Genomic DNA, 17,365 nt, shown 5'->3' with positions numbered 1-17,365 from the left:
TTCACCCGTTTCAAGGACACTGATCCCCATTCTCTGTAAATGTACCTGAAGTGGCCCCAAATTAAAAACGTGAAAAGCCCCTCTATTAATTAGCCAATACAATCTGCTATAAAATATATGCAGAGTGGGTTAAGTGTTAAGTGCAACATTCACCAAGCTGTTAAGAAAATGGATGCATTTGTCCATCCACATATTTACAATTGGTTAATTTCACCCTGTCTGTGATTTTCTTTGAAAGATGTTTTACGATACGGTTTTTATTTAGATGAGGATGCATTATGGACTATTGTGCACATTGCAGAGAAGGCTGAAAAGCTCTATAGAAAAATCCAAATAAAAGGACACATTTCAATAGATGAAACAACATTTAAAACTGAAATATTCAAATCACTTTTCATGCTGCTTTCTTAAAATATCTTATTATGGCAGAATATGACAGAAATCCTGCTCAGCTCCTCTAGCTGTTAAAGGTTTACTTTTTCTATAAGTTTGTTTGTTTTGCTATGACTGTATTTGAAATCCATTATTCCAGAAATTCTGCATGCAGTCGTGTGCACATGATTATTTCACCGTGGCTCTCTGGCACCATCCTGTGTTTCAGTCGGAATAATGGATTATCTTCATTTGCACATTCTGATATCAGGGGAGGCAGAAGAAGCCATGCAAGGTAAGGGTTTATATAACACAGGTAAAGGGAAATACGATTCAAGCTGTAGTTCCTGAAGAGTTGGAAGGCTGTATAGGTAGGATTAGAAACATAAATATATGATTCATTAATTGTCATATACCCTTGATTAAACTGACGTAAATGAAATTATTTCAGATATTGTCACTTGCAAACTTTATTGTATTTAGGAAATGTAAAACAATCTAATAAGAGAAATAAACTACGATAACAATATCGTGAAAAAAGAGGAACTGTTGGGAAAGAGGCAAAGGGATTCAGAAAAGATTAATTGATATGCAATTAAAACTATTGAACAATAAGGATTCACAATTGGGTTAAAGAAAAGAAGAATATATATTAAAAGCTTTGTATTTCCAGTCAAGGATGGATTGTGGCTCACTGCTTTGTGCAGTTATTAGTTTAAAAAAAACAAAAATGCAGCCGATTTAGGTCTTTCAACATCTACGCTGCATAATCTTGTGAGCAAATCTCAGGACTGTGGAGACAGCTCTTGCAGCTGGCAGAAACCACAGAAGCCACAGTTGGACGTGTGTGACTCTCGAGCCCCAAGGCAACCCCTGCATGAGAAACTTTCCAGCGGGATCAATGTGTGCCACATGAGTTTCGGAGAACCGTGGAAAGAGTCTGCCCCACACTGACGTCTGGTGCACCCACAAATGTACGTCTTTCTCTGGTAAGCTGGCCTCAGGTTTCACATGGCAAAGATGAGAAAAGCCATCCAAGCTCTCTCAGCATCAATGAGTCTTCAAGTGTAAAATATAAAATAGATAAATAAATATGAGGAACAAATCTTTTGGGAGCGTTGACCTCCAGATAGAAAGACTCTGATAATTATAAACCGACTCGTTTGTCACACTCAGTAAAATGTGTAGCTTATATTTGATCTCTGCGTTATTTTCTCGGTCCCTCTTCAATAGCTGACAGATTGAGTCTTTTATATATTATCTTTTATATTAATCTGTGACATTTTCCCATGACCTCTGGGGGTTTGTCATTTGTCTGTCATCTAACTTTGAAACTATTCAAAAAATCCTTCCAAGCTCCCTGTAAATGAAATAAAAGCCATACTACTTGTGTTGTGTCTAAAGTTCACCTGAAGTTTGTACTAATACTATTTCCTGTACAGTGTTTTATCTGTTTGAAAGTCATTTAATACTTCACAGATCTATGCAAGTGAAATCAAAGCTTGTAGGCGATTTTTCTCCAGTTTTTGATCCAGCCTTTCATCAGAATCAGCATCCGTCATTTCAGCCCACGAAGGTCGTCCTCCACATCACGACACGGACACTTATGTCACAAGTTTTCAAACTTGCGTCCAAACTATAAAACAATGATGCCTCATGGTTTCAAACACAAAAAAGCTTTTATTTTATTTCCCCAACTTGATTGTCGTCTTCAAGTTTAACACGTCCATGTGATATCTCGTTAAGCAACCGCATGGAAGATTTATTCACTGCTGCGAATAAATCTTCCCTGCTTTAAAAGCAGGGGAGTTTTTCTGCTCAAGTCTTTACCAGATGTTTGCCCTTGAGCTTATCTTGTCTCTTGATTTAAAATTACATTTTAGTTCACGAGAGGCTTTGTTTTTCTTAGAGGCATGACATGCCATTTTGTTCACGTGAAAAGCCATAACTGTGAAAGCTGATGGAGAAGTCACTCAGAGAGGCTCACGCGTGTTTGCTGAAGTTAAGATGAAATCATTTCATTGTGAAAAATTCCACTTGACTTCCAGAGTCTCGGTCACTAATCCCGTTGAGTGCGCTGAACCTTCTGTGGCCTGTTGCGTAAACGGCCGACTAGTCATACGTTCCTTTTCTCCTGGAGCTAAGTTCATGTCTGAGATAAGCCTTATTTTCTGCTAAGTATCTGAAACTAAATGTTTTTGCTGACATTAGTGATGTTTAACATGTAGAACAGGATTTTATCCTTTTCATTTACAGTTTATTGGCAATAATGACCCCCACTTGTTGCCCTTCAAAATCCTGTTAATGTTAATTTAGGATTTAAAAATTTCTCTGACTGTAAAATTCCCATTTTATACTCATTTTATAATGGATTGCAGTTTCTCTTTGGTGATTAATAAAGTATTCAGTTGAATTTAGTTGAATTCAATACATTTCAGTTCAGTTCGGTTCTGATTTGGTGGCAGTAAACATGTCTCATTATATTTACAAAGTAGGAATACAGCGAAGCGGGAGACGTGTTTTTAAAAAGCTTTCAAGCACCCACAAATTAGCATCAATAGTTGACAAAAGTTTTCATTCAACTTTTGTTTCTGTTTCAGTCGTCTGATCTGTGATCCGGACATGTTTCCGCCTGGTCTTCCAGGAAAAATCTTGCTCCACCTTTGACCTCAACTCTCAGTCTTCACATGACTGATCTCCTCCTGGAAAGATCAGCTCACGCTGGTTTGAAGAGCAAAAAACGCATTATGCATTCAAGGAAATGTTTATAGAGATGACTGAATAGGTCATGTTTACAAGTGACTTCTATATGGCAAGATGATCATCATGGGTTGACTTTGTTCAAACAGGGCAAAAAAAGAAAAGAAGAAGAAAAGGCAATGAAGAGTTTTAGCAATTGGCATTAATGGTATTTTAATTTTAATAATCGTGGATTCATTAGCTGCAAAAGTGCTTTATTAGGGCCCGAGCACTGACAGTGCGAAGGCCCTATTGTATCTATAGGAATTTTTCTCCTTTTTCTTTTCTTCTTCCGACGAAATTAGGGCCTTTTTGCCCCCCTAAATGTACCCCAAAAGTCACCCGATTTTGCACGCAAGTCAGGCCTGGCAAAAAATTTGATATTTAATGGTTTTCATTAATGGGCGTGGCAAAATGGCTCTGTAGCACCCCCTAGAAAACTTGGTGCCTCAAGCCCCACAATACGGTTTGACGTACATGCACGAAAATCGGTACACACCTGTATCATGTCGCAACTTAAAGAAAAGTCTCTTGGTGCCATGGCCGAAACCGAACAGGAAGTTGGCCAATTTCAATTAATCGTGTAATTTTGGCGCAATTTATGCAATTTCTTCGGCCGCTTCTTTGCCCGAACCGTAACGTACATCCGGGTGTGTTATACATCAAAATGTGCGTCTCGATCCTGCGACGATGGGCATAACTTTTCTCAGTTAAAAGTGTTACCGTGGCGGCGATAGACGCCAAAAAGCGTGCCCCCCCCTTCATCTGATTGGTCCATATTTGATAGTTCCTACAATAACTGCAATAACCTGCAATACCTTTTGAATGGTTTGACATAAAGACTCTTGGGTGGTGTCATCGGACATGATTTTGATTCCTTGACCATAATTGGCATAAATTAGCCCCGCCTCTTCATCTGATTTGTCGATATCTGATAGTTCCTAGTTTTTGCCATAACTTTTGAATGGTTTGATATAGAGAGTCGTGGGTGGTGTCATCCGCTAAATGTCCAGGCCTGAAGAATCTACATGCAAGTCAAACAATTGCTTCCACTGCAGCACGCCTGAACGTGCACAAGGGTGCGAGGGCCCGTTCATTGCTGCTTGCAGCTTTAATTTTATCTTAATTTTGCACCCATTTTTGTGATGCACCTGCTACTTTAAAGCAGCACAACGTAACTTTCAGCTTTTCTGAGTTTGGCAGCATCTTTTGGATAAAAGCGGTAGTGCTTTACCAGAAAGAACACTACGTTTCCCATGAGCACCAGCGCGTACTGCCGGAAAACTCCTGTTTTTTAAACTGCTGGAAAGGAACTGGAATTTACCGGGATACCTTACACAAGGAAGCCAGGGAGCGGTATATGGAGAAAATAATGATTATTAACGGTGTGGATCCATATGAAATCCCTACTAAAGAATGGAGCTCCTCGTCGGAGCGCCACTCTTTAGAAGGATTTACTGCCGCAGTTCTGCAGAACCACCGTCTCCGGCTACCTTGTTTAGGAGTGTTTGGCAGCTGCTTTGGTAAATGTTTGACTCGCCATGTGTTTCAATAAATTAGTATAATAGTACAACATACAGTACATGTTTTGTATTACTTTTACTTTTCTTTTCTTTTTTTTTGACTGCTTTGAAGAGGCTCCGAGGCGTGAGCAATATTTTTTTTTCCTCGTGAGATTATTTTTTTCCTCTGCAGCTACAAATCAAATAGTTAATATTTTTTCCTCAACAAAATTAATCGCACTGCAGAGAGCTGGCCAACAACTGCATTTAGCTGGAGAAGTGGGGAATAAAACCCGTTTGAATGATCCGACCCCGGTCTGTGAGTGTTTGTTTGTGGTTTAATAAACCCGTGTTTTGATCCGACGCCCGTCTGTGTGCGTGTTTGTTTGTTTACTGAGGAACGTTATGTTTGGTCGGATTCGTTACAGCCGCGATCCAACCGAGCCGACGACTCTTTTACTCTTTTACTCTGTTATCTCAGATAATTGGCCGGCCTCCGTGGTTCTGCCTCCGAGCAGGAAAGCGGTGAAAAGTTAAACCATTAGCGATCTTTTCCCCACGTCTGTTGTGTGGAGCTGCTGCAGCCACAACACAGCAACGGGTTACCAGCTTCTGCGGAGCTCGCTCCAAGCCCCGCCCATTTTCGTCTCGACTACGAATCGGGAAGGAGGGGGAAGTGACGTATGCCGTAAAGCAGTCAAAGCCGTAAAGATTTGTAGTTTTTTAGTGTGGCAGGGTTCCTACCATGCTCCTCAAAGTTACATAGTGCCAGTGAAGGCGATACAGACCCCTCAGACCATGACAGAGGTTCATTAAACCTGTTGTAAGTTGATGTACCATCACAATGACTCTGGAAATATGATATTAAGGTGGAAAAGTTACATAGTGCCGCTTTAAACAATGATGAAGCAATAAAGCTTTCAATTTGCATATTTAAAAGACAAAACAACCAATTTAATATTTCTTATCAAGTTTATTATATCCTCTATCATTATTTATTATCATGTGTTTTCAAATTATTGACATATTCAAATCTTTTTATAGTAATTTATACCCCTTATAATACAATAAAAAAATCAATCTGAAATAGAAGCATTTTATAACATCCATCCATCCATCCATCCATTTTCCACCGCTTATCCGTTCCCGGGTCGCGGGAGCAGCAGCCTCAGCAGGGATGCCCAGACTTCCTTCACCCCAGACACTTCCTCCAGCTCTTCCGGGGGAGTCCGAGGCGTTCCCAGGCCAGCCGAGAGACATAGTCTCTCCAGCGTGTCCTGGGTCTTCACCGGGGTCTCCTCCCGGTGGGACATGCCTGGAACACCTCCCTAGGGAGGTGTCCAGGAGGCATCCGGTACAGATGCCCAAGCCATCTCAGCTGACTGAAAGTACATGACCATAGGTGAGGGTAGGGGCGTAGATTGACCGGTAAATTGAGAGCTTCGCCTTTCGACTCAGCTCCTTCTTCACCACGACGGTCCAGTACATCGACCGCATAACTGCGGACGCTGCATCGATTTGTCTGTCAATCTCACGCTCCATTATTCCCTCACTCGTGACCAAGACCCCGAGATACTTGAACTCCTCCACCTGAGGCAGGACTTCTCCCCCCACCCGGAGAAGGCATGCCACCCTTCCGATGGAGAACCATGGCCTCGGTCTTGGAGGTGCTGATTCTCATCCCTGCCACGTCGCATTCGGCCGCAAACCGCCCCAGCACATGTTGAAGGTCCCGGCCCGATGAAGCCAACAGGACAACATCATCTGCAAAAAGCAGAGACGAAATCCTGAGGTTCCCAAACCGGATCCCCTCCGGCCCCTGGCTGCGCCTACAAATCCTGTCCATAAAAATTATGAACAGGACCGGTGACAAAGGGCAGCCCTGCCGGAGTCCAACATGCACCGGGAACAAGTCTTACTTACTGCCGGCAATGCGAATTATATAACATTTTATAACATATAGAACTTCCAAGATTAACAAATCAACAAGCAAACACTTTAGATGCACCTTCACTTCATAAAGCTCTCGACAATAAACCAACAGGACCTGAAGGATTTCCAGCTGAATATTATAAACACTTCTGATAAATAGTATCACCAATTTTGTTTACAGAGTTGTAACAGAAGTAAAAAAAAACTATATTACACCTCAACAAATGAATACAGCAGCTATGGCACTTCTCTTAAAAACAGACAAAAATCAGTTTCAGTTATTAAGGGAGAAACCATCTTGAACAGTTTGGTTGGAATAGGGTCCTAATTACAAGTTGATGTTTTGGATGATGCTGTCAGACAGAAACAGTCTAAACACAAATTAAGTGTGACATCTGAAGCTGCTATACATTAGTACAAAAGTTGGCAGAGTTTCAGCACTTTTCTCTCTGGTACGAAGAGTTTTATGGGAAGAAATCCATGAAGTCATCACAGCTGAGAGTTAAAGGAATCTGCCCTGAAGCGTAACAAATCTTTTTACACACACAATGAAGGCTTTCAGTTCCATGTGTTTCTGTTTATTAACTTCAACAATCTTTTTGCTCAAACTTGTATTAATAAGGGATAACTGCGAATGACGCAGCCTTAAAGAACAATCGGAATAATGCTTTTGTCTTGGTTCAAAGTGGCTGTAGTGTATTTTAGTCTCCTCTGTTCTTTGGTATTCTTCCAGATCTAGCTGCTTTACTCACATCCCCACTGTCAGGTGATCATCACAAGACCAATGGCTTAATCCTCCTCAAGCCTACAAAAGCAAGTACAGACATTAGAGTCAGTCTTAATGTGCTTGTAACCAACTGGAACGTAACATGATTTGGCTTTAAGTGCTGTTTTCACCGTTTTTAGCACTATCACTGAATCTAATTTGAAGATAAACAGCAGGGGACCATAGCGGAGTGGGATTCCACACTCTTCCAGGGGAACTAATTCACCACATTACAGCCCAGAGTTGATTTACGAACTGATTTGTCACCGCTGACTGGAGGAAACAAGCAAATAGAGTATGATGATTGCAGTTGGTCTTGGGCTTCTTTTTTCACTTCTCTGCCCTGAGCCAGCGGAGGCCCAGTTTCCTCGGGTTTGTTGTACAGTGGAGGGGATCCTGACCAAGCAGTGTTGCCCTGCCCTGGGCTCCGATCCTGCCAATGTGTGCGGCTCTCTGTCGGGGAGAGGAAACTGCACTGCCGTCCGGGTGGACTCCAAACCCTGGGGAGGGCCGTACAGACTGAGGAACGTTGACGACAGAGAGAGGTGGCCCACCAAATTCTTCAATCAGACTTGCAGATGTACTGGTGAGTGCTTTACAGGTTTATTTCACCCTTAAAAGAGAGAGAGTTTTGTTAGAGCATGGAGCCTGGGGTCAGCTCTTAACACTACATGCCCTCTGCTTCATGCTTCATTTCTCTGCGTTGCAGGTAACTTTGCAGGCTACGACTGTGGCCAGTGTAAGTTTGGCTGGACCGGACCAAACTGTGACCAGAGGAAAGCTTCAGTGGTGCGAAAGAACATCCACTCCTTGACCCCCGAGGAGCTCCAAGAGTTCCTGAATGTTCTGGATCTGGCTAAGGTGACCACCCACCCCGACTATGTCATTGGCACCCAACACTGGCTGGCACTGCTGGGACCAGATGGAACCGAGCCACAATTCTCCAACATCTCCATCTACGATTTCTTCGTCTGGCAGCACTACTACTCAGTCAGAGACACTCTTCTGGGTAAATTCAGCATTTTTCATTTCATAAGAGCTGTTTAGATTGATTTTTTGGGGATAAAATAACAACATGATTAGCTTTTAGAATTACTCAATTTATGAAAATTTGAGATTTCCTTTCAGTATGGATCAAAGACCAATACTATTAAGTAAAATATTGTCTTTAAAGCAGCACTATGTAACTTTTCCACCTTAATATAATATTTCCAGAGTCATTGTGATGGTACATCAACTTACAACAGGTTTAATGACACCTCTGTCATGGTCTGAGGGGTCTGTATCGCCTTCACTGGCACTATGTAACTTTGAGGAGCATGGTAGGAACCCTGCCACACTAAAAAACTACAAATTTTACGACTTTGACTGCTTTACGGCATACGTCATTTCCCCCTCCTTCCCGATTCGTAGTCGAGACGAAAATGGGCGGGGCTTGGAGCGCAGAGCTCAGCAGAAGCTGGTGTTGAGCTAAACGCGGAGCTGGTATCATGGCCGAAGCAGCGAAAAATCAGAAGAAAATGAAAGTTTTATCGGAGGAGGCGAAAAAAAGAAAGAGGGAGAGTAACAAGCTAAATGCCCGGACAACAATAAAAATTGGCCCGGTGTCGTGACAAAAAGTGATTGCGTGCCAGAATCTGATTTGTGGCCGCGGGAGCGCGCACAGCAGCCCATTGAGCCATAGCGTTTAAACATCAGATTTTCTGATTATGAAGCTCAAGAATGAGATCAAGTCATATTTAGGCAGAAACAACTTTTCATTAACTGCATTTGGCCTTCAATCAATTTTTAGCAGGTAAAAAGACCCATTTTCAGGGGAGAAACCAGATTCTGGCAGGCAATCACTTTTTGGAACGACACCAGCGTTCACTCGCTGGCATGAGCTGTAAGACGAGGAGGGATGTCCGACCGATGGGGATTTATGGGGATAAAACAAGACACAGAATTTTTATGATACAAATGTAAATGTAGAGTTCTATGTTCAATAAGAATAAAAATGAAAATGTTTTCACATTCATATTGGGTTTTGGTCATTCTAAAATTACTGACAATATCAACAACAGACACAGAATAATAATAGTGATCATAAAATTGTGTAATTGGCAATGAGGAAGCTTTATAAAACAATAATACAATTGTATAGAATTACAGCACTACAGGAAAGAATGCAATGCAAAGAAAATGTATAGAACATTTCTACTATTTTTCCTGAGAACTGTAAAATTGTGCAGGGCTGATCTGCAAAACATTCAGTTATTCACAGGTTATAAAGTATTTTTTTTATTTTGTCAGTAAGTATGTTGGACTACTAATTTATGACGAAGTCCCTCTAAAAAACGTGACAGGAAAAAGGTGCCGTAGAACAAAACCAGAGCGCATTATCAAATGCACGCGACGGGACGGGAGTTTTCCGGCAGTACGCGCTGGTGCTCATGGGAAACGTAGTGTTCTTTCTGGTAAAGCACTACTGTTTTTGTCCAAAGGAGCCGCCAGACTCAACAAAAGCTGAAAGTTACATTGTGCTGCTTTAAAATGACAGATATCAATTTGCTACAGAGGTTAATAGGCCTGATGTGAATTTTTCTCTTTTTTCCAATTTTGGCTCAGCGTTTTTGTAGTAACACTTTAAAAAAAAAGAAAATTCCTATGAACGAAACAGGAATCAGACATTTTGATGTTTGCACTTGTATTATGTCTTTTGTTTTGTTCAATATCACTTTGCGACCCTGAGTAGAGAAGTTAATAGAAAACGTTACTTCCGTGCAGCTCCAGGTCGACCGTTCAGAGGCATCGATTTCTCCCACAAAGGTCCAGCATTCATTACCTGGCACAGGTATCATCTCATGAGCTTGGAACGAGAGCTTCAGGTACGTTCAAAACCTTTTTCTTTCCTTTAAAAACATACATTTACAGTCTGTTTTTGAACATTAGAGATACTAGAAGAAGTACACATCAAAACTGAAGACCTTGTGTTCAAAAACATATCAGTTCATCATCACACATTCCTGCACCGTCTCTTGTTGCACTCTTGAACCACTCAAGATTTTCTTCACCCCAACTCCTCGAAAAACCTTGAAAACCAAACTCTGATTTGTTGCTGACGATTCGGGAGAGGAGACATTCTTTGAAATCCCTGCACAAAAGTCCTTTGTGAACTTTTCAGCGTATTGTTTTCTCAAGAGGTGCGTGAGGAAACCAGGCTCCTGCACTTCCTCTTGACTCTGATTTTCACTTTCAGAATGTTGACGGGAGCCTAAACCCAGTTATGAGGTCTTATCTGAGCCTGTGAGTTGAGAGAAGGACAAAGAGTGCAACGTTGTGGATGGATACGTAAAACAAAGGGCATCTGTTCATTAGAGTAGGGCTCAATGTGATCCCCTCTCCTCGTCATAGGACCAGACAGCTGGATGTGTAGTAGGGTTGTACTGTATGTACAGGCAACCAAACCTTTTTCACGTCCTACGCTGCATATAAAGATTTTTTTGTTCGTGTGCTATACTTTATACGAAGAGATCTTTCTTCCTTGATACCCTTAGTCCTTGTGACAATCATACAGTATTTAATCAGATATGTTTTTCTGATTCAGAGAAATCAGCTGATGATGGAAAAAGTGATACGAAGCACAGGTTCTTCTCCGATTCCCCACTAGATCTTGGAGTTTGTGTTCCAGTCAGGCCGTGTGCAGGGAAATCCACAGGTCACCTGTCCACGCCAAGACTGAACAACATCTTCCCCCAAATGTGTTCATCTGCGTGTGTTAACAGGAAAAAGCGCCGAAAATGGTTTCATTGCTGTGTGTAAATTTCCAGTCTTTCACTGCACTGATACGGTACTATGTTCAGAAAATTGAGTCTGCACATAGCTTGATATTTCAAGACAGAAAAAAAATACAAGTTGGTGATTTTATAAACATTTTTGAAACTTGAAATTCAAGCTTGCCGTTTCTCTTTCCCTTTCAGCGACTGACAGGCAACGAGAACTTTGCCATTCCTTACTGGAACTTTGCCACGGGGCAGAGCGAGTGTGATGTGTGTACTGATTCTCTGTTGGGGGGTAGGAACCCGGATAACCCCTCTCTCATTAGCAACCAGTCCAGATTCTCCACATGGGGTGTGGTGTGTAGCAGGTCAGTGGTGTGTAAATTATTCATGGAAAAAAAAGGGATGCTGGTTAAATTGTGGAAAAATGAAACCAATTAATGGTTGCGTTATACAGAAGCAGAAACCTTCTTCCTTCTTTCCAGTCTGGACGACTACAACCGCCTGGTGACGCTGTGCAACGGCACCAGGGAGGGCCTCATCCAGAGAGGGATGATAGAAAGCGCCAACACGTCTCTGCCCACCATGAACGACGTCAGAAGCTGTCTGGGGATCAGGGACTTCGACAGCCCTCCCTACTTCACCAACTCCTCCTTCAGCTTTAGGTACAAGTGTAGACGTTAACCTGTTTCAGTCCGACTGATGCAGCCAGAAGTTGTTTTACAGGTCACTAGGTCCTAGAACCTGAAAAAAGTACATCAAAAACTACGGATGAACAATTTTGGCTTTAAATTTCACAGAAATGCCCTTGAAGGGTATGAGAAGCCAGACGGAGAGGTGGACGATACTGTGAACAACCTTCACAACCTCGTGCACGCCATGCTCAACGGAACCAGCGCGTTGCCCCACTCTGCCGCCAACGATCCCATCTTCCTGGTCAGAACGGAAGTTCCTGCTTTCATCTGTAATCACAAAGAATCTGCACTTCTTAAACACAATTTAAAGTGACACAGCGGTGTTTCTGCAATTTCTACCTCTCAGGTGCTCCATGCGTTCACTGACGCCATCTTTGATGAGTGGATGCGCAGGTTTGCTCCGTCCAACGCCACCTACCCAGATGAGATGGCGCCAATCGGTCACAACAGGGACTACAACATGGTTCCCTTCTTCCCTCCAGTCACCAACGAGGAGCTCTACGTCACATCTGAGCAGCTGGGATATTCCTACGCAATTTCTCTGGAGGGTGAGCCGAACCTTTAAAGCTGTCATGTTAGAAACAGCACACAATGGTCCCGTTTAGGGCTGGGGATCGATTCAAATGTCAAGAATCGATTCGATTCCGATTCTTAAGATTCAGAATCGATTATCAAGATTTGATTCGATCCGATTCGATTCGATTCCGATATTGATTTGGGTTAGTGTTATTAAAACTGTTTTTTGAGCTGTTGCATGAATTATATGACTGTAGTTATGCAAAATATTACTACTAGTATTATATTGAGATTAAACAGCAAGTATTGGCAGCTAATGATGCTGTAAGAACCAATCACCTCCCAGAATGCTGATAGAACTGCTTTCAGAAACATTATGGGTCAGAATTATCAAACAGATCCAGGGCAGCAAACAGAGACGGATGAAATCGGTTTTATTTTTTCCCACATTCCGTTTTTATTTGTTCCATTTTCGGTCTATTTTGGTTTTTAATTTTTGAGCATTTGGTTTTTAGCATTTTTTGCAAATGTAACCCCAAGACAGTATATAAAGTAATGAAATATAGACAATTTATGCAATTATAACCTAACACTTTAATGTTCTCATACCTTTAAACATATTTAAAGGCAAAAACATGACACCAGTTATTCTCGTGTCCAACAAAACATTCCTTTTTTGGGGATAAACAAAAAAATAACAAATATAATAAATAAAAGTTGTAATGTAATGATGAAAAAAAAAAAACATAAATAAATAAAATAAATAAATAAATAAATTAAAAAAAAAATCAATCTTTAGACATATGAATCGATTTTTAGGAATTAATCTGAGAATCGATTTATAATTGGGAAATCGATTTTTTCAACACAGGCCTAGTCCTGTTGTTGCATGTTTTGGGGAAACTCAACAGTTAAATTTTTAGGTAGAATATTAACACGCTCTTGTTTGTAGAATACAAAAGAAGCCTCCGGTTAGTGTATTTCTGGGCCAGATGTAGGGTTTTGAATGTCTTGAACTGTTATTTTCAAAGTTCAGTGGTTGAACATGATGGATTAATGCGAGGGGGCGCAGCCTCGACATCTTTCTTTGTCATGTCAAAGCGTGAATCATCATCTTCTAACGCAACGCACCTTTGCTTCATCTTCGCAGATGCAGATGGGACGCCTGCTGTGTTTGTGCTGGGCTCCACTTTAGGAGGAGTCTTCATCGGCCTCCTGGTGCTCCTCCTTATCTTTGTACTCTACCTTCGTCAGCAGAGAGGCCGAGGCTTTGAACCTCTGATAAAAGCTGATTTCACAAATAGAAGGTACACGGAGGAAGCCTAGCTTTCAGCTGGTGGGTCTGACATGCACTTCAGCGCTCATACATACCTCAGAGTGAAGGAACAGACGTACTGCAACACAGATTCAACTGTGAGGCAAAATATGGATCGTGTAACTGAGTAACATTGAGCTTTTGATGGATTGTCTCACTAATCACCAATCACATCATTTACTATGTATTTGAAATTGATGTATACTTTAACGCCCACTTGTTTAGTGCGATTGACACAAAGTTGCCACAAACAGAAATCTATTGAAATGTTTTGTTTTTTTAATATCAATTTATTCTCAAGAACAGTAACAAAACACAAATGTAATTATCTTAATTGCACTGAAAAACAGTAAGGCATGTTTGTTCAACTCGTTCTCCATCCGTCACTTGGAAATTATATTCAAACTCCAAGTAAAAAATAACTTTTTATGATTTGATGTCCTACGGATATGCATTCATAGTTAAAAAAAGAAAAGAAAAGAAACCTCCTTCCTGTTGAAACTAACCCCGCATCCCTTTTTAAAGATTTTATTGCAAAACTATTACAAGTTCAATGATATAAAACATAAAAAGGGGCATCCTGTGGGAGCAACAGTCAAAATAAAGAGAGATCTTCAATTAAACATGACATTTTTTTTGTTGTTCTGGGGATGTGGATGCACGTGCAGACGTCAAAGCAATAAAGAAAGAGGTCAATGAATATTCATCGATACATGGAGGATGGCAGAATACAGATAACTGTGTGGAGATGTGAGCTTAGCTGGAACTGGTGGTTGTGGTCCTGACGGGCTCTCAGAGAACAGCAGATGTACATACAGGCTGGTTTTGTGTGCCCCCCTTAGCCGTGCCAGGCCTCTCACATTCTCTGTAAGTACGCTCCACTGAGGAGCTTCACCGGAGCGTTCAGCTCTGTCCGGTCCCCACAGATTCTCATTTCACAGGTGACTGTGGTCGGCTTCAAGCCTGCCTGTGCTGCAGACACAACCATTCAAGCTTTCCAGATAAATTTAGCGGCCCTTTCTTCACATTCCCAGTAACTACCTCGTGCTATTTGCTGCTGTCTCTCTTGATAATTCCTGTGCCTTTCACAACTATACGGAGGCTGTATTAATGTTGCATCTTTTTTAATTTTTGTGATTCAGCGTGACATTTTAATGCTCTGTGTCAGTATCTTTGTTTCTTTTTGCTATGGTGCTCATGATATATGTATTAATATATATATATATATATTTATTTTTTTTCCAAATTGCAACAAAGGTCAGACAATAAGTGCAGGAGTAGCAAATATCTATGCAGTTCCAGTAATTATGAAACATTTATAAATATTTTGAGAGTAATCTGGAAATACATCAAATTGATAGGCACCAATTACTGTAAATTAATATAGATTTTACAGCAGGACAACACCGTACTGATAAGATGTGGTCTAATAGTGCAATGTGCATCTCCATCTACACAAAATACACAAGACACGATCCTGACTTTTTCCATCTGTCTGTATCTTGTAGGTTAAATATGTCTGTTGAACACTTTAATTTGTTTAATAGGCTTTTAGGAATCTCCTAATTGAATGGTTTTGTACCAGTAGTTTTTAGTGGATCAATATTTTTGTCATCAATCAATAAAATCTCACCAATGATTGGCATTTAGCCTTCTCTGGGATGGATTCATTGATTTTTTTTAAGGGGACATGCAACCCATCGGATGAAGGTGCGACCTTCTCTGGAAAATACGCGAAAAGCCGCATTTTATTAATTCAGTCCAGGTCGCCCACTCCTAAAGCCAAGCTTGAAAACTGCCGTATTATGAGAACATTGTAAAGGTAATTGAATTTATTGCATGGAAAATAAGTACATGAAAGATGGTAGCCGTAAGCCGAGCGGCGGGGTTTTTGCGCAAGGTCGCTGCTGAACAGACTCAGTGAATAGATAGAAGGCTGTGCAGCATCATGATCAAACTATGATAAAGTGCACCAATAATGTTGCCAAACATAAAAAGATAATACATAAGATGAAGGCATGCAATGAAGTGGCTGCATTTGATTGAGACAAAACGAAAGAAAGAAAGAAAAAAAGAATCAGATGAATATTTGAGTGGTTTTCATAAAAAAAATAAGCTATTAGCATATGAGTTTATGATAGTGAAACAATTATTCAAATACATTTTAGGCAACAAAACACATCATCCTCTTGCTCTAAAGCATGACAGTTATTAAACTCATTTTTCCTCATTCAGGTGTATCAAATAACCACATTCTCAGCATTTTTCTTTAAAGCAGAAAAAAAATGCCTTTAAAACAATGAAAACAATCAAAGTGCGTGTTATATTTTTCCTCTTGGAGACCTACATCGATACCTGCCACATGTGCAAGAAATATTCATATATATATATACTTTTTTTAATCTCTGAGGCAGAGTTTTGGGGCAGCATCAGTGTTAGATGGTAAAATATCAAGTCTAGGGATGGCACTGCATGATCTTTGGGAACGTGTGAACTCATAACGCAGACTCCTCCAGCATCGAGGCGGCCGTCTGCTCGACTGTAGCTGCAATCTGCCCGGATATAAAAAAACGCAGAGGAGGAGAGGAAAGAAAACCCTGCTGTCCATCTGTAGCTTGTTGCTTCTGTATTATCTCCATTGTTGGTGAAGAACTAGGACTAAGAGGGCCAACACGGTTGGCAGGGCTACGGAGGGAGCGCCGAGCGGGGCCGAGGCTTTCACGGGCCCGCTCCGGTCGAACCTGACCTCCGGGACTTCAGTGACGACGGCGTCCACGTCTGTGGGGCTGATCTCCGTGGAGCCGCTGCCACTGCCTGAGCCGCTGCCTTCGTCGCCTGCAGCACCACAAGACACAAGCCAAAAGAAGCACGGATGAAAAACAGATTCATTTTCATGTTCAGATGTTTGTTTTTCACCTATGAAATAAAAATGAGATTGTATTTTTATGAAAAGGCTTATTCAAGAGGGATATGTAACATAACAGCAGTTCTCTCCCAGTTTCTGGTTACAGACCTGAAGGCCTCAGTCTTTGTATCACCTCACTGCTTCTGATTTCACTATAATTTCTCTGACTCGACCGGATGGAAATGACGACCAGACGCCCTCGGCGACTGACACAGTAAAACAATCAGTCTCCAGAGATTCGGACACAAACAAACCTTGAACATTTGCTTGAGCCGCAGTTTAGGAATATGTTTACATTTTGTAACGGGTAAACCTATTGTCAAGCACCTTGTGTGCACACGAGCATAGTTGTAAAAGCTTTGAAATCGTTGCCACAAAGAGAATGCAAATCAGGCACATTTGCACTAACTGGTTCGCTATAAATTAACAAGGCTGCGTCGTGAAAAGGTTGCAGGCCGTCCTGCAGTACGAACATGTCGGTGAGGGACAAAGCAGAATCTGCAGAGTAAAGTTGCTTTAGTCAACAAAAATTATGACTAAATATTGTTGTCAACAAACCTTTATCACCTGAGGAAAACAAGATGAGAGGCAACAAAAATACTGGTCATGTGACGATAACGATAATTACCGGTAAATATATAATGAAATATCGTAGACGAAGAAAAACGAGACTAAAATGTAGGTTAAAAAATAAAAACTCTGCTAAAATGTGTCTTCATTTTCGTTGACCAAAACAAGACCTGACGAAATGTTACAACAAAGATCCTTAATATCCATTTTTAAGTATTTTTCTCTGGTTTAGTCTTTAAACCAGTTTAGTCTTTATATCTTTGGAAACACTTTCGCTACATAGACGTGGAAAAGA

At 41.1% G+C, this 17,365-nt stretch overlaps 2 protein-coding genes across 2 annotated transcripts in view; one reads left to right on the top strand and one right to left on the bottom strand.

Annotated features, from left to right (window-relative positions):
- The first annotated feature begins 7,360 nt into the window (after positions 1 to 7,360).
- On the top strand, positions 7,361 to 15,671 carry dct (dopachrome tautomerase). Its single transcript, XM_061723429.1, has 8 exons — positions 7,361 to 7,897; positions 8,021 to 8,320; positions 10,078 to 10,178; positions 11,271 to 11,437; positions 11,555 to 11,734; positions 11,870 to 12,005; positions 12,111 to 12,312; positions 13,431 to 15,671. The coding sequence occupies exons 1-8, from the start codon at positions 7,609 to 7,611 to the stop codon at positions 13,604 to 13,606; spliced, it is 1,551 nt and encodes a 516-aa protein (XP_061579413.1). The 5' UTR covers positions 7,361 to 7,608; the 3' UTR covers positions 13,607 to 15,671.
- The window catches only part of LOC133445902 (glypican-6-like), a 106,352-nt gene continuing 102,860 nt past the window's right edge, over positions 13,874 to 17,365 (bottom strand). The window contains exon 9 of the mRNA XM_061723426.1: positions 13,874 to 16,430. Within this exon, the coding sequence (XP_061579410.1) occupies positions 16,225 to 16,430 (206 nt within the window). The 3' untranslated portion in view covers positions 13,874 to 16,224. The remainder of the gene's footprint in view (positions 16,431 to 17,365) is intronic.

Source organism: Cololabis saira, chromosome 6 (genome assembly GCF_033807715.1).
Source record: "Cololabis saira isolate AMF1-May2022 chromosome 6, fColSai1.1, whole genome shotgun sequence".
In the NCBI taxonomy this organism is placed as follows: domain Eukaryota; kingdom Metazoa; phylum Chordata; class Actinopteri; order Beloniformes; family Belonidae; genus Cololabis; species Cololabis saira.
Note: the sequence above shows the minus strand (reverse complement) of the source record. Positions and strands in the feature narration are given on the sequence as shown.

Coding starts and splice junctions, on each gene's coding strand:
- dct (XM_061723429.1), top strand. CDS start 7,609: ATGATGATTGCAGTTGGTCTTGGGCTTCTTTTTTCACTTCTCTGCCCT. Junction 7,898..8,020: donor TCAGACTTGCAGATGTACTG/GTGAGTGCTTTA, acceptor TCTGCGTTGCAG/GTAACTTTGCAGGCTACGAC. Junction 12,313..13,430: donor CTACGCAATTTCTCTGGAGG/GTGAGCCGAACC, acceptor TCATCTTCGCAG/ATGCAGATGGGACGCCTGCT.